Here is a 20,698-nt window from a genome sequence, read left to right as displayed (position 1 = left end):
TTCTCTTTACTTTCATGCACTTCAAGAACAAACTTATATGTATGTTTTATTTCTATGATTCTGATTTCATATATTATTAGTTTTATTACATTATATATTCTTATTAAATATGTGTATGTAAAGTCATTGAGCTAATTTTTTTGAATTTATCATTTTTATTTTAATTACATAACATTATTAGTTATGAAATCGTAAGACCATGTACGATACACGTTTCTCCCCCATTTTGTAAATTAAGTGAGGAGCCTTGTTGATTTGTGGTCCCCCTTACGAATTCGTAAAACTACATCATTAGTTGATATCATTTTTGAGGCATAATGATTGACTCGATAACATAACGGGGTGATTATTGATTTCCTAGGAATTAAGAACTAATATGTCATAAACAGATAGAACACCAGAGTATAATTACATGTAAAATACAAAAGAAAATTAAACTACATTCCAATTCAATATTGTAAGAAAATACATAAAAAGATTTTTCACAACCTAATACAACTCGTTCAGTCACAGCCTTTTTTGGCCGTCACATTTTCTACAGAATTATATCGATTTGTTTTCCTTTTCTTGTTGATCTGATGCAGCTGGTTCAATTTCTAATAACAAACCTCTCCGAAATTGCACGTAAGGGTAAGCAAGTGGGCAATCATCTGATTTTGTTTTCCATCTGGTTCATGCAGTAAAAATTGAATATCAAATATTAATTAACTGGAAGTTTGGAATTATATAATTAAACTGAAATAAGATTTAATTACCTATAACTAAGGATAAGATGATGAAGGAAGAATGAAATGACTACTTTAGCGAGTTCAGCTCCCGGACAAAGCCTTGATCCACCACCAAACACTGTCACCTTTTTGCTCATTTCTTTAAAATTATTCTGCATATAAGTCATCAAATACATCCCAAGTATTGTGAAGATTTGCGGATCTAGACTTAGCCGAGTTTGCTAGAGTAGAGTGTTTTTTCTTAGAGCATCTCCAATGGAAAAATGCAAATTTGAGATACAAAAACCATATTTACATCCCATTTTACATTTCCGGTAGATGGAAATTTCATATTTAAAAAAAAAATTAGAAGCTACATACAATCCATCTCCAAGGATCAAACTCTGTGGGATTCTCATGAAGATCTGGATCCATATGCGCCCCCGTAAAAATTGGAAGAACCTTCCATCCAGATGGTATCAGGAATTCTGCAGCAATTTTAATCAAAGCCGTCGATCATGTAAGTTACGAGAATTCATTAATAATGATGCCATGGGATTAATTGACTAATTAACCTTTAAATTTGACGTCTACAAGAGCTTTCCTGTGTACAAATTTGACTACATTCCCACACCTCATACCTTCATATATAACCTGCATAGATCATTTCATCAAATTTTGTATGTGTCCACATATACATTAGTTAATTAGCACATCTAACTTTTAAAGATAATAAAAATAAGTTATAATTACGTACATAGTCAGTAAAATCCATTTTCTTGTAATCTTCCCAATTTAACAATTCCCCATCCTTTTTGTTTTCCCTTATCGTTTGGTGTTCTTCCTGCATATATTTTTAACAAAAAAAGAGCTATATGTTAGGCGTACAGTGATTTATGCATGTATACTAGCTAGAGAGAAAAAGAGAGAGGAAAACGGTCACTTGACGTTACCATTTTACTCAAATTATAATCGTAAATTTTGTTTTTTATTAATAAACTTTAAAAATAAGACATATCAACTCTTTTTTTTTTTTGTCAAAAGACATATCAACTTTATTGTTAACGCCTATTTTGACAAATAAAATAGAGCATCACGTGAATTGTGTTCTCCATACGTACCATACAAATTTCTGTGAAAACAAAAGGAGAGAATTATAGGAGGAGGGGCCGGCTATGGTTTACCTTTAATTTGTGAAAAGCAATTGGCGCATGGCCGAGAAAGTAGACAATCAATGACATAAGGGTCGCTGTTGTCTCGTAGCCTCCGAGCATTATATCCAACACAATGCTCACTATTTCTTCGTCCGTTAGACTCTGTTTCGACAGTATCACGTCTAAGAAGTCTTCTTCTCCTCCTCTGAGCTGCCCACTAGCTTTCCCTTTTCTTCTTTCTGTCATAATCTCTTTAACAGAGAAAGAAAGCCTTGCTCTAGCCTGAAGAAAAGAGATGATATTATATATAGATGATACGAAATGCTAATACCCCTCATTGTTGATCAAGCTTATTAATTAATTCTTGTCGGATTATAGTCTAAATTCATAGTCTGACCACGCAAGCCTGATAATATTATTACTCTAAATTTATACACATAATATTACCTTCACAGCCCTGGCATAAGCGGTTCCCAGAATGTTTAACGGCAAAGACACAAAGCCCGTCATGTAGGTTTCAAAGTCTTGTAATATTCTCGAGGCTAGCGGCTCATCCGGTTTAACGCTCAGAAGGTGGTTCACCATTAGACGGAGTGTAAACTGTTAATTTGTCAAACCAGAAAATTTCGTAAAGTATATAAGAAGAGTGTACTAGAAGAAGAAGAAGAAGATCAAAGAAAAAGATTAGGGTAAATGAGAGAGTACTAGTCTATATACGTACCGCTTTAGTTTGTTTGTAGAAGAAGACTTGTTCGCAGCCATTCCACGACTCCATCATTGAGATAGACAGCTTCTGAACCCAATGGAGGAAATCCGGCGAGGACTTAGAGGTGGCAATGAAGCTGACACCAATGTTTCTAAGCTTTCTATGAAGCTCGCCGGTGACAGTGAGCAAAGAATGCTTTCCAAGAATGCCACGGATGGGCTTGGGGTAGCTGGCTTGGAAAAGCTTCTCTTCGTTCTGGAGAATAAACGCGTTGAGCTCAAGGTCGCATGAAACTATGGTTGGTGAACCAAATAGATTCGATTTAAAAACCTTCCCATATCTGCACATATATCCAAACCATATGTGTCAAATTAATTAAAGTAGTGGAATAATATTTAATGAATGAACTTTGTAATTAAATTAAGAAAAAATTGGCTAAATAGTCAGAAATTAAATCCTAATTGTTTCACTGATCAAAATCAAATATCAACAACATAACGATTAGATATAGACGACATAATAAAAACTAAATATTTCATAATCCCTTAAATTAACAATGGATCACCTAGAGCAATGTTGTTGCAAGAAGCTTCCGAGGGTGTTGGAACAATGAGGTTTAAGGAAGCCAAGGGTCTCTCCAAACAAGGGCCATCCCATGCTTCCAGGAGGCAAGTTTTTAGCGGGCTTTTTATGATCATTTAGTGCTACAAAGAATATTTGCACAAGAATATAAGCAAATATTGGTAGTCCTAGCAAGAGAGCAAATAAAATAGGGGCTAAGCCAACCATATTTTTTTGTTCTCTATCTTTTCTAATCAAAAGTATTTGACTTGTGATTCCACTTCCCTTATATGCACACATATATATAGCACTCCATTCCAAAAAGGCTTTTGTGTAATACAACTTTATATATATACAAATTAATGAATTCCGAATCCAATGTATCTATTTTTCAGATTCTGATTTAAACTATTTTCTGCAAAAAAAAGCGGGAAAGCAAGGAACTCGTTTCAAATTAATCATGCACATGGCATTTTTTGGACCTTTCTAATAGTTGGTAAACTATTTTTCTGTCTTTTTTTCTTGATGGAAGATCTTCCCCTCCACAGCTAATTTCATCACTCTCGTTTATGGAGTATGATTCTTTTCCCTCCAATTTTCTCTTTCCTTCAATTCCCTCTTATTTGGATGACCACAATTAAATCACTTCAATATTTTGTGTTGACTTCTTTATAGAAAGAAAAATAGGAAGGTGAGAGAGGATGAAAGAAGAGGGGAGGAGATTTTGAGAGGAGAGAATCCTACTCCTTTGTTCATACCAACAATAAATTGGTAACACATCTTTCATTTCTAGATTTCAGTAAAATATATAAATGCAATGGATTTGGTTTTTTTTGGATCGAAAATACGAATGGATAAATGCATGCATTTGAATATGGAACCACTTTAGATATAGTAACATTCAAATACAAAATCCATCATGATTTCCACACACAACAAGTCTAAAAAAAATATGTGCTATTCATCATTAAAGTCTCTTCTAAAGTATGAATTAACAAGGATAATAATTTTAACAACGCAAAGGGGCTCACCTAACCTCCTTAATTACAACAAATTAAAGGCCCACTAACTAATATATGATAAACGTAGTTGGCTTTTCAATGACAAACATTCCTCAATCTTGTAAATTAATATTCAACATTCAACCCCTCCATCTCAAGATTTCACAGTAGAGACAGCAACTCACTACTAATTATGATAAGTCTTAAGTTTACCACTTACATAACTCAACAGATATTGAATTTTATCTCTATAGATCATAGTGTGCAATTAAGAGTATGACCATTCAATACAATTGTAATTTATCCGTCAAGTTTTCAATGTGGAGTTGCATTCTTCAACACTCCCTACACTATATATGCATGTGACCCTCTTTGTCTATGGAAACACTAGTTAGTAGTAGCACATAATGAAAGACTTGGAGGGTATAAAAAATGGCTATAGGTTCCCTAAAGGAAAAGCAATGAGAGACACACTAAGTTGAAAATTTTATACCACTTTTGAAAGCTATATGTAGGCAACAAGGAGTTTCAAATCCTTGATTAAGTTGGGTTTGCTTTTAGGGTTTTGATGTGGATGTTTGGAGTACAAACCCGACCAAAATTGTGACTATTTGTTTTGAGCAATCATTCCCATTTTCTCCACGACCTAAAAAATTATTCTCATTTTTCGGCTTTAAGTGGGTTTGAGGAGAAGACAAAAGGTACGGACCCCTCATAAGAAGCAACACAAGAGAACTAAGGGAGGCAGAAAAGGATAACAATTTAGTTTGTCTGACCTTTACGTTGTGCATGGTGCACGTGCAATGGATTTGGGACCCTCGATCGATCGATTGGATGGTTTGCATCTAGAAACCCTATTTCATAGCTGGACATCAATTTGCCTGGCAATCATGGTTAATTACTGTGTTTTGGAGTAACACTTTTGTTTTCTCGAACGAATAATAACTTAGACATATCTATTTTACTCATCACGTGATTTGACTCTGAAATAAGAGATGAAGAGTAGCGCCCACATGTAAAGAATCTACTGATCCGGCCCCTTTTGCTCATCCTGTTTTAAGCCAGTTTATAGGTATAAACCTTGGAGCCTAAAGATTAATATACCATCAATATAGATTATCAGCTAGTTATAGCTAAAATTTAGTTAGATGCAATTAGAGAAAGTGAAGAATTAAGCAAGAATACAATTAAGAGTTGAAATGTTTACTTTTGAGAGTCTCTGGAAGCTTGTCTCTAATCTTTCCTTTCGGTAAGATTAAAACTTTGTTAATATAATTATGTGTTTAACCTCAATGCCGCTCAGTTTAGGAATATGTCTGACACTTGTAACTTTACCCACTTGAACACATCTGGGGCAGCCTTTACATGGTCTAATGGCTGGAGGTCACGTGGTCGCACTGAAAGAAGGTTAGATCGCTCCTTGTGTGATATTAGTTGGTTTGATTCTTGGCCCCACTCTAACTGCATAGCATTACCAAAGGTAGTCTCAGATCACAACCCCCTTATCTTCTCTGGTTCTAGAGTTTTGAGCAATGGTCATCGTCCTTTCCGTTTTCAATCAATGTGGGTTCAACATCCATCTTTTCGAGAAACTGTAACTCATTGCTGGAGAAATACAGTTGTCTATGGTTGTCCTATGTTTATCATTCTGCAAAAATTGAAAGCTCTAAAAACCTGCTTGCGCCAATGGAATTTTTCGGTCTTTGGTGACGTCCATAATAGAGTGGCTAATGCTCGGCATAATCTTTCTATGATTCAACAAAGAATTTCAACTGAGGGTATAAATAATGATCTTTTCGAGGAGGAGATTGTCGCCAAGACTACAGTAATAGAGTCTCTCCAAATGCAGGAGGCATTTTGGAAAGATAGAGCTCGTGTTAAGTGGTTAACTAAAGGGGATAGAAATTCTTCTTTCTTTCATGCCTATGCTCGTATTAAATCATCCAGCTCTCATATCAGTTGTATTCTTGATGGAAACAATCTTCTTACTGACCCGCTGGCAATTGAGAACCATATTGTTAATTTCTATCAGACTTTGTTCGGCTCTTCTTTCACCCCTTCAGGTATTGATGTGGTTTGTGAAGTCATCCAGCCGATGGTCACAGACTCTGAAAATGATCTCTTATCTGCCTTACCTACTGATGAGGAAATTAAGGAGGCAGTTTTCTCCTTAAGTGCTTCCAGTGCGCCAGGGCCAGATGGTTTTCCAGGTTTTTTCTATCACCATTGTTGGGATATTGTCAGCTTTGACGTTATTCAATTTGTGAAGCAATTCTTTCAATCAAATTGGTTATACCCCAATGCCAATAGTAATTTCTTAGTTTTGATTCCGAAGGTGGAAGACGCTATTTCCATGACTCATTTTAGACCTATTGCTTTGGCAAACTTTCTCTTTAAGATTATTCCCAAAATTTTGGCAGTTCGTCTTTCTCATGTTGTTCAACGCATTATTTCCCCGCATCAGGCTGCTTTTATACCTGGCCGTCGTATCACAGATTGTATTGGCCTTGTTTCAGAATGTTTCAATGTGCTTGACAAAAAAACTCGTGGTGGCAATATGGGAGTCAAAGTTGATATAGCTAAGGCTTTTGATACTTTAGATTGGTCATTTCTTTTGCGGGTGCTTACTAACTTTGGGTTCTCCACTTGTTTTATAGACTGGGTTTCTACCATCTTAAGATCTGCTAAATTGTCCATCATAATCAATGGTTCCCCGCATGGTTTTTTCTCTTGTTCCCGAGGAGTGCGCCAAGGGGATCCTCTCTCTCCGTTACTTTTCTGTCTAGCTGAGGAGGCGTTATCAAGGGGCCTGAGTCGTCTTCAACTTGATGGGCTTACTAAGCCAACTTTTGCTCCAAGAGGTTGTATCTCTCCTTCTCACGTTCTCTATGCAGATGACTTATTCATTTTCTGTAGAAGTGATGGTGTCACTCTGCGTAATTTGCAAGGTTTCTTCGATAGATATAGTAGAGCCTCTGGTCAATTTATCAATAAGGCAAAAAGTACTTTCTACTTGGGCTCTACCTCAAGGCATCGCAAAGCTGTGGTTGAGAGTTACTTGGGTTTCAAAGAAGGCAAAGCACCTTTTGTCTACTTAGGAGTTCCAATCTTCTGTGGCAAGCCTAAAAGGAGTTATCTTCAAGCCTTGGCAGATAAAGCTAAAGCTAAGTTAACTGGTTGGAAGGGGAAGCTTTTATCTATGGCAGGAAGAGTTCAACTCACTCAATCAGTTTTTCAAAGTATGCTCTTGCATAGCTTCTCTGTTTATAAGTGGCCTTCTTCCTTGCTAAGGCCTCTTTCAAGATGTGCTCGCAATTTTATATGGTCTGGTGACGTAACCTCCAAGAAGTCTGTTACCGTTTCTTGGCGTCAGATATGTGCTCCAAAGAATGAAGGTGGTTTGGGGTTGCGTGATCTTGGCTCTCTTAACACTACTGCTCTCTTAAAGCTTGGATGGCTTATTATTACTACTGATTCCCCTTGGAGTATTTATCTTCGGGAACGTTTCAAGCTTCATGGTCGCCTATATTCTTGTAGTTATAAGCGATCTTCTATATGGCCTGGTATTAAATCCATTCTTCATATCTTGTTTAAGAATTGTCGTTGGGTGATTGGAAATGGTTCTACTACTTCCCTTTGGGTTGATAAATGGCTGGATAAGCCTATTGTGGACGTCGTTGGTGCAACAGAGATTGCTCCTTCTTTATCTCGTACTAAGGTCTCAAATATTATTCGTATGGGAAAATGGGTTATTCCTTCTATTTTTTCTTCTACTTTCCCAGACCTAACTAAAGAGATTTTAGAAATGCCTCTTCCAATTGATGAGGATAAGGACGTTTTAATTTGGGAAGTCTCTACTTCTGGTGTTTTTTCGTTCTCCGATGGCTATGAAATTGTTCGTCATCGATTTCCTGTTAAGAGTTGGGCTTCCATTATCTGGCGTCCTTTCATCCCACATCGTTACTCTATTTTAGTTTGGAAGATTCTCTTCAACAAGCTCCCAACGGAGGATCAACTTCAGCGCCGAGGCATCCCGCTGGCTCCAATATGCCAACTATGTCACAAGAATTCTGAATCTATTGACCACTTATTTTCTAGCTGTGAATTTGCACAATGTGCTTGGCGTTGGCTAGCTACCCAATTTGGCACTACTATACCACCTACGGGCTCCATCTCTGATCTATGGCTTGTTTTTCTGTCAAAGCAGTTTTCTCCACATCTTCGCAATGTCTGGATAGCTTCAGGGTTTTTCTTACTAATGGCTATTTGGAAGATGCGTAATAAAGTGAAGTTTGAAGGCAAACCTCCCTCCCTCTCTCGTCTCTGCCGCTCCACCTCGGCCTGGATTAGGCAGGTTGGAGCTCTCACCCCTGGCCATGTACGAGGCATTTTGGATAGGCAACTTTTAGTTTCCCTTGGAATATCGCCTAACTCCTGTAAAGCTCCTTCTATTGTCCCTGTTCTTTGGCTCCCCCCTCCTTTTTCTTGGGTTAAAGTGAATACTGATGGCCTTGCTAAAGGTAATCCGGGTCCTGCGGCCTGTGGCGGGGTTTTTCGTGACTCTACAGGTTATTTTCTTGGTGGTTTCTCCCTAAGCTTGGGCCATCGTACTTCTTTCTATGCGGAGCTCCATGCTGTCATCCTTGCTATCGAATTGGCCCACGCGCGAGGCTGGAAAAATTTATGGCTTGAAAGCGACTCTTCTAGTGTAATATCATGTTTTGCTTCTGGATCTTTCTCTCCCCCTTGGTCTCTCCAGACACGCTGGAATAATTGCACTCTCCATTTGCAGAACATGGTCTTTCGTTGCTCTCATATTTTTCGAGAAGGGAATGTTGTTGCTGACAAATTAGCCAATTTAGGGCTTCTATCATCTTCTCTTGTTTGGCATTCCACTCCCCCTATAGAGATCCTTCCTCCCCTGCACTCAGATTTCTTGGGCATGCCAACCTACAGGTTTGTCTCCTCTTCTTGATGTGTGTTCTCCTTTCTTTTCCTAACCTTTTCGGATTCCCTTTTGTTTTGCAGCTTGTCTTGCAGGTTTTACCTTTTAGGTTTATAGAGGGGTTTGGGCTTATGTCCGCCCAGTCTTTTCCTTGTATTTTCTTTTCCAAGAGGGGTACGGTCTATGTCCCCCCCTCTTTTGTATTTTATAGAGGGGTTTGGGCTTATGTCCGCCCAGTCTTTTCCTTGTACTTTCTTTTCCAAGAGGGGTACGGTCTATGTCCCCCCCTCTTTTGTATTTCCTTTCTCAAAAGGGGTAAGGTGCATGTCCCCCCCTTTTTTGTATTTCTTTTCTCTTGTTCTATGAGGGGTTAGGTTTATGTCCCCCCCTGTCTAGGTGTATCTTCTTTTTTCTTATCAATAAATTTCTCTCGTACCGCCGAGGTTCTCCAAAAAAAAAAAAAAAAAAAAAAAAAAAAAAAAAAAACCTCAATGCACGTTTGAGGGTTTGAGCAGACAGCTCATGATTATTATGGTCTTTGTTTTTTTTTTTTTTTTTTGGGGGGGGGGGGGTGGGGAGCTGCAGCTAAATATGAAATATGGATCAGAAGAAAACAAAGTAACCAAATAATATGTCTTACTTTTGTCGAAAAGAAAAGCAATTGCCTAATATTAGGTGTAATTTTCCTTTTTGTTATTAATAAAATTCTTCTCATACCGTCAAGATTTAAAAAAAAAATTCACGATAAGAAAAATGAAGGAAGATAAAAGTAGAAAAAAAAAATTGTTTGAATTGCACCAATAGCCCTTTTAGTTTTTCCGAATTATCGGATTTTCACTTTGGTTCATGTAGCTTTTTTTTTTTTTTTTTTTTCCCGTTGGTGTGCTCTCGGCTTTATTCTGCTAACATTAGTACTCCAATCCATCAAATAAGGCAAAATTCCTTTCGACTGGCCTTTTTTTTTTAAAAGGACGATGTGCATAAAATGGATGTAACGATCAACTTTGTTGACAGAGTGGACCGAAGTGAAAAAAATAGAGAAACTGTTAGGACAAAATTAAAACAAGGAAATGAAATTCTTTGTTTGATACCTAATTGAGCTTTAGCCCATCAACTATTTGCTAGCCAGCCCAAATTGGAATTTTTGTTTCCTTCTTATCAAAACCCAAATTGGTTGTTGGGAAAACTTCAGTCATTCAATCAACCATCGTCAAAGACATGGTCACAATTCATCCAAACCTCAAACCATGGCATCCATTTCTTACAAGCAACTATAAGATCAAACCTTTCCTACTTCCATCAACAATCTCCTGCACTTCTTCAAGTGAAAACAATGAAACCAGTAAACAATCTTCATCCTCAGCTGGCAAGATCAAACGTCTTGTTCTTCCCCAAGAGGGCAGAACAAAACTCAACACTTATCCGGACAGAGACTTCTACGCTTATCCGCGATTTGTGACGCATGTCGATGACGGCTTCATTGCCACACTGACCAATTTCTACAGGCAGAGGCTGAGGCCTGGCTCAGAGATTCTTGATCTTATGAGTTCGTGGATCAGCCATTTGCCGAAAGAAGTTGAGTACAAGAAAGTTGTGGGACATGGGCTCAATGCACAGGAGCTTGCCAAGAACCCTAGGTTGGATTACTTTTTTGTCAAGGATCTGAACCAGGATCAGAAGCTTGAGTTGGAGAGCTGCAGTTTTGATGCAGTGTTGTGTACAGTCAGTGTGCAGTATCTTCAACAGCCTGAGAAGGTTAGATTGTGCTTCCTTTTGTTACATTAATAATTGAAAGCTTTGATTTCAGGATTACATTAGCGTGGCATAACTAATTCAAGTGTTATAAGATAAACAAACGACGGATTAATACTGTTATAGTATAAACAAACGACGGTTTTATGTTTTAGGGTATAGTAGTGATTCTAGTGATAGCATGTCCACATATTATGATATGATGATAGGGTTGGTTGTACCATGTGCCCAATAAAAATTGGGATAGCCAATTCATATGTTATAATATAGCGGACAATGAGTTTATTGTTTAGGGTATAGTAGTAATAAGCGGTCCACATTTTATAATAGGATTGGATCGGTTATACCATGAGTCGGTTAAATTTGTACAACTAATTCATGTGCTATAATGTCGTTGAAGGAGACGTTTATGTTCTGAGGTATAATACGTAGTATTAATCGGCCACATATTATAACAATTACCAGCAAAAAATTGTTAATCAATTCATGCGTTATAATATGGACAGACTTTGGAAAAAAAATATGGACGGACAACAAATTTATGTTTTAAGGTGTAATAGTAATAACCAATCCACATAATATAATATAACATGGGCAATTAGTGATATCACGTATTTGTTTTCAATATATAGCTCACAATAATTTCTCAACGTTATGATATTACAGGTGTTTGCAGAGGTTTTTAGGGTTCTGAGGCCAGGAGGGGTGTTTATTGTTAGCTTTAGCAATCGGTTGTTCTATGAGAAAGCCATTGGGGCATGGAGAGATGGGACTGCGTACAGCAGGACGCAGTTGGTTGTGCAGTACTTCCAATCTGTGGAAGGTTTCACACAAGCTGAAGTAATTAAGAAATTACCAGATGCTAATGGTGGTGGTGGTTCACAAAGCAAATCACCACTCGGTTGGTTCATGGGCTTCCTGGGGTTGCTGTCTGGTTCAGATCCATTTTATGCAGTGGTAGCTTACAAGAACTTCAAACCTGTATATGAATGATGAGAAATGTTAAGGAGATTCTCTTGAAAGTGTTTGCCTCACGTTTTTAGCACAATACTTTATGATGTTGGAACGAAAATTAACATTAAATTGTGAGCTAGTAGAGAGTTCACAAAGAGTCTTACTTTAAGAGAGTCTCCTTAGCATTTCTCTACGAATGATTAATTACAACATTGGACCATTCGCTATGAAATTGAGCATAGGCACGCAGATGTAGACTTTATTGTCCAACCTAGTAGTGTAAGCTTGTAATCAATCATGATATTAATATAATGAAATCAAATGCAAGACGTTGTCGTAATTTTCTACATGTAGTTGTGATGGTTTTTCTTCCAAGAATGAGTCACTAACAAAGTGCTCAAAATCCTTCTGTTCTAGAAAGTTTGGAAAAGAAAAACTTGAATAAGATGATTTGGTGAGAAAATTCGAACTGGAATGCAGAGAGAGAGGATCGCACTCTCTAGCCAATTTAACTATCTTTTTTATTTATTTCATATAAACGATGATGCGATATTTTATGTTCAATTCAGTTGCATAGAAGGGGATCGAAATCCACTCCGGATCTCCGTGACTAGAGTCCACAAACCGAGAGATTCGAACTACTCAATGTCAATCCTATAGTCCCCATTAGCTCATCTCACTTGCCCACCTCACAAAAATTTAGAAATTTAAACGGTCCAAATCTCTTTCTTCCTCTATTAAACGACTAAGATCTCTCGGCTTGCGGACTTCGGACACAAAGATCCGAAAAGGATCTCATTTCCATAGAAGGAAGCTAACTACTCTAGTCCACTCGACTAAGCAAATATGTACAGTTGAAAGTATAATATTAAATGAGTACTGCTAGAAAAACTTAATTTGAAGACTAAAATTGCAAACTAAATAATGTGTCACTACTAGAAATAAGCATGTTTATTAACGCTTAAGTAATAAACTAATCACTCAACTTCCATATCTTTTTATTTTCAAAATTTAATCTTCAAATTGAGTCACTAGCATTACTTATTACTACGAACGGTTGAGATTTAACTAAATCCGTTTGCTCCTGAAAATAATATTAAATACGTACAGAAACGTTTCTTTTACAGCCTCGCTTTCGTCGAAAATAAAGAAAATATCTTCACCTGCAAATCTTTGGACCATCCTGGTCTCTAATGTAACCCAACCAAACCCTTCTCTCATTCCTTATCCCCTCCTCCACCTCTCCCCCCCCCCCCCCCTCTCTCTCTCTCCCTCTCTCTCTCTATCTCCTTCCAGCCATGGCTTCTGCAACCGCCGCTCTTCTGAAGCCACTATCAAGCTCCGAAACCTGCCTCGCCGCGGTGCCACCCGCCCTATTCGCCCTCCAAAACCAATACCCAATTCTCTCACTCCCCTCAAAACCCACCAAGCTCTCACAAATCTCCTGCTCCTTCACTCCCTCACTCTCCTCGTTTCTCTCTCTAAAGCACAAGTCTTTGCCTCTCCTCCGCGTGGCTCAGACCTCCGACTGGGCTCAGGAGGAAGAATTGAAAGAAGAGGCCGAAAGCGCAGAGGAGGAGGGAGCAGAGGAGAGCTCCGGCGACGGAGTTTTGGCGGTCGGAGAAGAGGAATACTATCCCGAGCCGCCGGAGGAGGCCAAGCTCTTTGTGGGTAATTTGCCTTATGACGTTGACAGTGAAAAACTTGCTAATCTTTTCAATGATGCTGGAGTTGTTGAGATTGCTGAGGTAAATTTCGTCTCTTTTTTCGCTCTCTGTGTTCGATTTCGCGGTTAAAATTGCAGCATTGGAGTTACTGTTTTCTGTTTGCAATGACCAGGTGATTTACAACAGGGAAACTGATCAGAGCAGAGGATTTGGGTTTGTGACTATGAGCACTGTTGAAGAAGCTGAGAAGGCTGTGGAGATGTTCCACCGCTACGTAAGTTGGGAATCTTTGTTTCGGTTTTGTGTATCGAAAATGGAACTATATCATGTTCAAATTGCTCAACTTTAGGGAGTAGAAATGTAGCAAAAGCATGCGTGTTGATACATTTGGTTTCCAATTACAAAGCGGTATAACATTGATTCAATTCCAGCAATCATTTAGTCGCATGTTTAACTTCGCCAAATCGAGCAGAGGAATGAGTTTTGAAATAATTCCCGATGGACTTGTTTTCGTGCAAATTTGCTTAGGATAGGCTTGTTAAGTTTCCTACTCTTGCTTAAACCGAGTGAGTGTGTTAATGTTCCATTTGTTCCTTCACAGGATATAGGTGGGAGGGCTTTGACTGTAAACAAGGCTGCTCCTAGAGGGTCACGCCCTGAAAGACCTATTCGAACGAATGAACCTTCATTCAGAATCTATGTTGGTAATCTGCCGTGGCAAGTGGATGATTCTCGTTTGGAGCAGGTTTTCAGTGAACATGGAAACGTGGTCAGTGCCAGGGTAGTTTATGACCGGGAATCAGGGCGTTCACGTGGGTTTGGGTTCGTTACATTCTCTAGCGAGACAGAAGTGGACAATGCCATTGCTGCCCTTGATGGACAGGTAATAGATTTGCCTTGTTCAGTTGCGTATTGAAACTGAAAACGAAAACGACATAGATTTTAGTCTATTACTCAATTCATTAGGTTTTAGGGTTTAGGTTTTTAGATGTTGCATAGATGTAAATGAAGTCACCTTGCAACTGATTGAGTATTGTTATCTTGATGCCTCTCGATTAGTTCTCGGAGTCTCTGATCTCGTTCTCTATTTGCCGTGCAGAGTTTGGATGGCAGATCAATCCGAGTAAACGTTGCTGAAGAGCGACCAAGGCGTCGTTCATTTTGAATTTGACAAGATAATTGTATGAGCTCTTCAAGATTCGTGCTTAGTTTCGGGAGGGGATCCTGGCAGCGTATGTTTCTTCTTTGACGAGAAATTTTCTTTTAGGGAGCCAAGGTTTATGTAGATAGGTTATTATTTTGTATCTCTTGCACGTCGACAACAGTATGGCCTGTATTGTTCTCACTCTTGTCAATCCAATGCAATTCTCGCTCTCATCTGATTAATATCGTTGTTTTGTACATTTCTATTAAGGTTTTTTTAGTCAAAATGATATCTAAGATTTGCATAACTCCTCACTCTGGTCTTTAAGATTTGAAATGAATAGAATTTGTCCCTGAGATTGCCTATCATCAATCATTTTGGTCATTTTGTGAAAAAACCTCCATCAAATAAGGATAAAATTACCAAAATACCCTCAATTTTTGCCATTTTGGCCTATTATTTATTAAATTGAGGGTATATTTGTCATTTTGATCCTTACTTAAACATAATTTTGCATGGAATGATCAAAATGATTGATAGTGGACAATCTCAGTGACCACTTCTATTGATTTCAAATCTTAGGAACCAAAGTGATATGTTATACAAATCTCAAGGACCATTTTGACTAAAAAGCCTTTCTATAAATGAGTTGATGAAATGAGCTTTCTCAGAGCTGTCCCAAAACTTTGATTTCATAACTTTCTCTGGTCGGTATACAGTAAAAGATGTACAAAATATGAGTCCTACCCAAGCTGTGCACAAAATGAAGCCAATTACAATTGTAAAAACGAAAAAAATCGTCATCGAAACTCAATCTTGCATTTGTCTCGAGTCTTGAGGTGCTCCAACAAGAGTGCGCTTCTGCGCTATAACGGTCCAAATCATCAAATTCACAGGTCAGGTTATACGCGCAAATGTTGGGTAATTTTACCAAAAATTTGTAGGTTTTAAGTGCAGACTTCTCCTTTATCCTTTCTGGTCTCAAAAAGTAGACTTATCTGGAACACTCAAAAGTGTGCAGACGGGACAGAATGATCGTCTAAACCATACAGCGTTGGGTACAACTGATGACTGCTATCTTCATTTAGCGAACGAAAAGGTCAGCCCTGATTCAGTGAACTTCCACTGGATTCGTACTTGGCGAGCTTTCTAGCTTTCTCGACTGCTTCAACATAATAATACAGTCTCCAAAGTGTTATATTACTCTGCAAGTAAAAATACAACTTTAGAAAGGTGTTGAAATTTTAATTAAGGTCGTAAACCAGATAACTGTGCATCGCATTACCTGTCTTTCAAGATCCACACGAATTTCATCAGGTGAATTTGTATAAGCTGCATTCCTATGCTGGATCATTTCCGCAACATGGTCAAGATTTTTCGGTGGTAACTTCTGAATCAGTTTTCCAAGCTTGTGTTTCTCACCAAGGGTCATAGGCCTGGAAAATTAGTTAACAGTTGCAGTCAATTCAATGGAATTTGGAATTACGTTTAAACATACAACTGCCCCAACCAATTCTCTTGTTCACAATTTCACGGAACAAAAATCTAAATTTGGGTTACGTTGTAAAAGTACCTGCACGAGGACATCACAGTATCAAGAAGTTTTTCAAGCTGCTGCTCCATGTGCCCTAGCTGAAAAACAAACATCACATCAGAAATATAAATTTCATATTCCTGATATGACTTGTGATATTACCAATATGAATGAAAAGACGGAGTTTGATTGGGCTTTCCAGTATTGGGAAAGAAAGAATTTCAGAAAATTACTGTTGTAGAAAATTCATCAGAATATTTCTTCACTGTCTCCTCAACCTGCCCACCATCGGTTTCTATAAGGGTCTGCAGATCATCATCAACCTGGAGAGTAAAATTATGATGCAATATAAAGCCACCCATCAGTAAGTTGCCAAGAGCATGCATATACTGCTAAACGACACACACACACTTGTGAACGTGACACAATCGAATGAATAGAAGGGCAATAGGGAGAATGTTAGTCACCCTTGGCTCCTCTGCACCAACTACAAACCTAGCTGTTTCTGTTGTGTGGCCATCAACACCGTTCTGAACAACATTAGAAAAATGCAACTGTCAATTTCTACATAACATGGATTACAACAAAACCCAGTGACTGCAAAGCCTGAGTTTTGCAACACAAAAGAACACCAATATGGAAAATCTGATATTTGATAACAGTGACAAAGCAACGAAAAGAATTATAACCTCTCTGCTAGATTCAGGATTGGTAGGAGTAGAAAGTGCAGGAAGGCTGGTTGAAGAGAACGAGGAAGATTTCTTTAGTCTCTTAGAGGGAGTATTCCTTGCATCAACATTGGGTAATGCACCTCTAGCAAGACACTGTTTTCTCTTCAGCTGTGATTTTAACCGGCTAATACCTATAACAGGTCCTAGCATCTGCATTTACACATACTGTTACAACAAAGTACAGTTTCTGTCTCACAGGCTTGGACTAACATTGCATCAAACCGCAAACCATATGGAATCAAACCAATAACTGTTGAATATAGCAAATATATACATATATACATACATGCACACATACATACATACATAGATACATACAAAATGTGAACATGCAATAACTAGTTTGATCCTAAATGAAATGTGAGCACACTTAATACCCCTTATGTAAAAGCAGCATTTTTAATTACATCACAGTAAAGTAGAATCAACTCAATTTCATGACATATTTATCGAATGTATAAAAAGTATTAAAGTACGACCAGAGTCATTTCATATAATTCAAAATCATGAACGCAGAGACATAGTTCTCTTGTTTGAAGCACCCATTTAAGAAAAAAATGAAGAGTAGGCGTCCCAACATACCTCATCAACTTCTGGTGAAAGAACCTTCACACCCTGCCTGAGTAATGACTTCAATCTTTCCTTTTTGAAATCTGAAAGCCCAGTTCCTATGCTGTTACCAAATAAAGAACCAGGAATACCATAACTACGCTCAATCGTATCTTTTCCTCTAACCTCCACACCTCTGCTTTGAGATAGGCCAGAGGATTGAGAAGCAAAAGGCGGAAAATCTTCTTCCTTTGATAACAGGTCTGTCACAAGACGTGTATAGTAACCAAAGTAGTCTGGTCGTAATTTATCATTTTCACTTGAATCGACCAAATCCTTTTTATCTTTTGACATAACAACAAAAATGCAGCTGCACAACACAAAACTACGTTTATACAACACATGATATCAACTTTCTAGAAGGATAATATCATGACATTGGTCAGTGAAAGAGCTAAAGAAAAAGTTCCCCTATCGTTAGTCAAATGAAGATATCATCTGAAACAACACACTTAAATTTTAATAGACAAACATAGTTCCTTACCGGCTATGCCAAAACAACACTTCTACTCAAGCAAATCTATTTCCCCGACAAGTAAGCAAAATGTGCGCACTGAGTACTCCATTTCTGACATTGATTTTCAGATGCAAGGATTCTGGGTCTCATATCTGCGTGGGAGATTACACTGATCAGGATATCTTAAAACAACTCCACTAACTATTCCAAGCTTCCCAACTTTACTAGGGTACTGTTTGGGACTGCTTTTGGAGGAGCTCAAAGTGTTTTCTAAAAACCAAAAGCACCTCTAGCAGAAGCACTTATAAGCATAAGTGCTTCCTGCAGAAATGCTTTCGGAAATTTCTTTTGTTTTCTTTTTTGGTAGAATTAACATGCAACCATTTACAAAATGCAAACACCTAAACCCTAAACCCAAATCTGTAAGAAGAAACTCGATTTAACATGCAATCAATTTTACAGCATAAACGCATGAACCAAAAACACAATCCCTAAGAATTAATGGATTATTATACAATTCCGAGAGCGCGGGAGAGATTGCAATCACAGATTCGACTTAGCATTCTCTCTATAAACCCTAACGCTCCGTTTGATTTCCCGGAAAATTTAGGAAATTGAAACTAAGAATTTGGAGAGCAGAGACGGAGAGGCTTACATACGTGATCGGCAAGTGGCAGGGCCGGTTAACCGGAGAGAATTCGGAAGTGAATTTCAAAAGCCAACGACCTCGTTAAGGGAAAGCTGAGGAAGGTGAACCGCCGCGCGCAGTTTTGTTTTTTACCTCTCTGGGCAAACGCCTTAAAGACTTGCTTCGTTTCTGTTAAAAGCCGTTTCTCTCTTATTTTTTTAATATTAACTAGCATTTGCCTACCTTTTTTTTTTTTTTTTTTTTTTTTTTTATAAATATTGCAGATATTTTAACATCATCTGTATGTGAAGTTTCAATAAAAAACAGTAAAATTTGGACTTGTGAAATCACATTATTGCCCATCATCTTTTTTGTGTGATAGAAGACTAATTTTTCTTTTCACCTTCTTTCGGTTGACAAAGAAGATTTTATTAATTAGTAGAGATTATGGGAATTGTTATTCGAACTCCAAATTCTCATTCTACACTCCAAACTTTCTATATTTAGAAAGAAAAATGCACTTGTAAGAAGTGTAGAATGAGATTTTTCGAGTGCCAATAACACTCCCCTTAATTATTTGAAAATTAAATCATACATATCGCCATATCGGAGAATTTCGCTAGGTTACGTTCCACTAGACCCTCAAAGTGTATGATATATTCAATTAGAGCATTTTCAGCGATGAGCTCTATATAAGGTTGAAAAAGTTGTGGATATAGCCCATTTTAGAGCTTCGAGGAATCTTTGGAGCTTTACAAAAGAATCTCTCCTAATAAGGCCATCTCCAACCGATGGCTAGCCAGATGGCTCGTTTTAGCCCTCTGGCCCTCCAAGATTCTCCAAGATATTAATATTTTAATGAACAGTACAGGGCCATATTTGCCTCCGTCTCCAACCGAGGGCCAGAGGGCTCGTTTTAGCCCTGTCACAAAAAACCGTCTCCAACCGAGGGCCAAAGGGCCATAGAGCCAAACATAATTTATTATTTAAAAACTACAACTTAATTTTATTTAAAAATCATGTTGGTTAGTGTTGTATAATTTTTATGTTGGTTAATGTTATTTAATGTTGTTTCATATTGTTTAATGTTGTTTCATGTTACTTAATTTAATTTAATGTTGTATAATGGCTTAGGAAGTTATAGGAAAAAAATAGAATTTAAAAAAAAATATGAAACAAATTTTGTGAATAGAAGTTATAGGAAAAAAATGGAATTTAAAAAAAAATATGAAACAAATTTTGTAAAATAGAAGTTATATGAAAAAAATATGAACCAAATTTTGTAAAATATAAGTTATAGGAAAAAAATAGAATTAAAAAAATTGAAACAAATTTTGTAAAATAGAAGTTATAGGAAGTTATAGAAAAAAAAAGAAAAAAAAAGGTTTAAATTCATAAATTAAAAAAAAAGGTTTACAACGGCTAGTGGCGCTAGCCGTTGGAAGTTTAAATTCAAATTGTTATTTCTGTCGGTTATAACCGACAGAAATAATATAATATACAGAAATGAGAAACATTAAAAAAAAAATCCAGCCCTCCAGCCATCTCCGATCCCGTGGGACCCTCCCAGATTCCAGAGCCCTCTGGCCTAGCCCTCGGTTGGAGACGGTTTTAGGGCTATTTTCGGCCCTCTGGCCCTCTGGACCCTTCGGTTGGAGATGGCCTAAGAGACTATTTCTTTTGAGCTCTATATGGGACTATATATATTTATTTATGTAGTTATTTGATTATATGATAATTTTTTTTTGTGTTAATTTTTTTAAGTTAATTTTGGACATGCTATCTTAAATTTTTTTTTTAATGAATCTTTAACCTAAAAAAGTTCAAATTGTGACAAAGTTAGATTTCATCACTTATGAACCTTTCGTTGGATTAGATTCTCTTATTTCAATCTCATATGTTGAAAATACAAACCCCTACTTTGCTGTCTGAAATAATTCGATTTTCAAATATAACACAACAATTTACCTAGCACTAACTGGTAAATTAGTATCACACAATTATGAAAAATATATATATATTTGAAAATTTCACCCACAAATGCTCATGAACGTTAAATCACTTTGAAATTTTAATTCTTATGGAATTTAAAACAATCATTAATTAGCTAAATTGCAAGAAAAATATGTAGGAAAAAGAATTAAAAAA

General features: G+C 37.3%; 4 protein-coding genes across 8 annotated transcripts; 2 read left to right on the top strand and 2 right to left on the bottom strand.

Annotated features, from left to right (window-relative positions):
- Nucleotides 1-364: 364 nt before the first annotated feature.
- LOC126634408 (cytochrome P450 724B1-like) lies at nt 365-3,391 on the bottom strand. Of its 2 annotated transcripts, XM_050304918.1 has the most exons (9): nt 3,133-3,391; nt 2,583-2,907; nt 2,309-2,461; nt 1,892-2,143; nt 1,465-1,551; nt 1,283-1,361; nt 1,089-1,195; nt 756-880; nt 365-667 (listed from the first exon to the last, which is right to left on the bottom strand). In XM_050304918.1, exons 1-9 carry the CDS (start codon nt 3,354-3,356, stop codon nt 544-546), a joined length of 1,476 nt encoding a protein of 491 aa, XP_050160875.1. In that variant the 5' UTR covers nt 3,357-3,391; the 3' UTR covers nt 365-543. The 2 variants fall into 2 exon arrangements, with proteins under 2 accessions (XP_050160875.1, XP_050160876.1); XM_050304919.1 differs by lacking the exon at nt 1,465-1,551.
- Nucleotides 3,392-10,226: 6,835 nt separating this feature from the next.
- On the top strand, nt 10,227-12,120 carry LOC126634112 (uncharacterized). Its single transcript, XM_050304599.1, has 2 exons — nt 10,227-10,829; nt 11,493-12,120. Exons 1-2 carry the CDS (start codon nt 10,293-10,295, stop codon nt 11,817-11,819), a joined length of 864 nt encoding a protein of 287 aa, XP_050160556.1. The 5' UTR covers nt 10,227-10,292; the 3' UTR covers nt 11,820-12,120.
- Nucleotides 12,121-12,926: 806 nt separating this feature from the next.
- Nucleotides 12,927-14,833, top strand: LOC126582518 (28 kDa ribonucleoprotein, chloroplastic-like). The gene is made up of 4 exons (XM_050246663.1): nt 12,927-13,528; nt 13,620-13,721; nt 14,049-14,330; nt 14,547-14,833. Exons 1-4 carry the CDS (start codon nt 13,079-13,081, stop codon nt 14,610-14,612), a joined length of 900 nt encoding a protein of 299 aa, XP_050102620.1. The 5' UTR covers nt 12,927-13,078; the 3' UTR covers nt 14,613-14,833.
- A 432-nt stretch (nt 14,834-15,265) lies between these two features.
- On the bottom strand, nt 15,266-18,747 carry LOC126582517 (uncharacterized). Of its 4 annotated transcripts, none has more exons than XM_050246662.1 (9): nt 18,578-18,747; nt 17,950-18,074; nt 17,439-17,775; nt 16,815-17,006; nt 16,593-16,655; nt 16,359-16,448; nt 16,165-16,223; nt 15,877-16,027; nt 15,266-15,796 (listed from the first exon to the last, which is right to left on the bottom strand). In XM_050246662.1, exons 3-9 carry the CDS (start codon nt 17,757-17,759, stop codon nt 15,692-15,694), a joined length of 981 nt encoding a protein of 326 aa, XP_050102619.1. In that variant the 5' UTR covers nt 17,760-17,775; nt 17,950-18,074; nt 18,578-18,747; the 3' UTR covers nt 15,266-15,691. The 4 variants fall into 4 exon arrangements, with proteins under 4 accessions (XP_050102619.1, XP_050102617.1, XP_050102618.1 ...); XM_050246660.1 differs by having other exon boundaries at nt 18,020-18,074; XM_050246661.1 differs by having other exon boundaries at nt 18,582-18,747.
- Between the last annotated feature and the right edge of the window lie 1,951 nt (nt 18,748-20,698).

Source organism: Malus sylvestris, chromosome 9 (assembly GCF_916048215.2).
Source record: "Malus sylvestris chromosome 9, drMalSylv7.2, whole genome shotgun sequence".
NCBI lineage: Eukaryota > Viridiplantae > Streptophyta > Magnoliopsida > Rosales > Rosaceae > Malus > Malus sylvestris.
This window is presented reverse-complemented; position numbering and strand designations above follow the sequence as displayed.

Excerpts from the sequence above, each read along its gene's own strand:
- LOC126634408 (XM_050304918.1), bottom strand. The coding sequence starts at position 3,356 with ATGGTTGGCTTAGCCCCTATTTTATTTGCTCTCTTGCTAGGACTACCA. Across the intron at positions 2,144-2,308 it reads CTTATGCCAGGGCTGTGAAG|GCTAGAGCAAGGCTTTCTTT; the intron begins GTAATATTATGT and ends TCTTTTCTTCAG. Across the intron at positions 881-1,088 it reads TTGATCCTTGGAGATGGATT|AATAATTTTAAAGAAATGAG; the intron begins GTATGTAGCTTC and ends ACTTATATGCAG.
- LOC126634112 (XM_050304599.1), top strand. The coding sequence starts at position 10,293 with ATGGTCACAATTCATCCAAACCTCAAACCATGGCATCCATTTCTTACA. Across the intron at positions 10,830-11,492 it reads ATCTTCAACAGCCTGAGAAG|GTGTTTGCAGAGGTTTTTAG; the intron begins GTTAGATTGTGC and ends ATGATATTACAG.
- LOC126582518 (XM_050246663.1), top strand. The coding sequence starts at position 13,079 with ATGGCTTCTGCAACCGCCGCTCTTCTGAAGCCACTATCAAGCTCCGAA. Across the intron at positions 13,722-14,048 it reads TGGAGATGTTCCACCGCTAC|GATATAGGTGGGAGGGCTTT; the intron begins GTAAGTTGGGAA and ends GTTCCTTCACAG. Across the intron at positions 14,331-14,546 it reads TTGCTGCCCTTGATGGACAG|AGTTTGGATGGCAGATCAAT; the intron begins GTAATAGATTTG and ends TTTGCCGTGCAG.
- LOC126582517 (XM_050246660.1), bottom strand. The coding sequence starts at position 18,072 with ATGAGACCCAGAATCCTTGCATCTGAAAATCAATGTCAGAAATGGAGT. Across the intron at positions 17,776-18,019 it reads TGTCAGAAATGGAGTACTCA|CTGCATTTTTGTTGTTATGT; the intron begins GTGCGCACATTT and ends TGTGTTGTGCAG. Across the intron at positions 16,449-16,592 it reads TTGGTGCAGAGGAGCCAAGG|GTTGATGATGATCTGCAGAC; the intron begins GTGACTAACATT and ends TTTACTCTCCAG.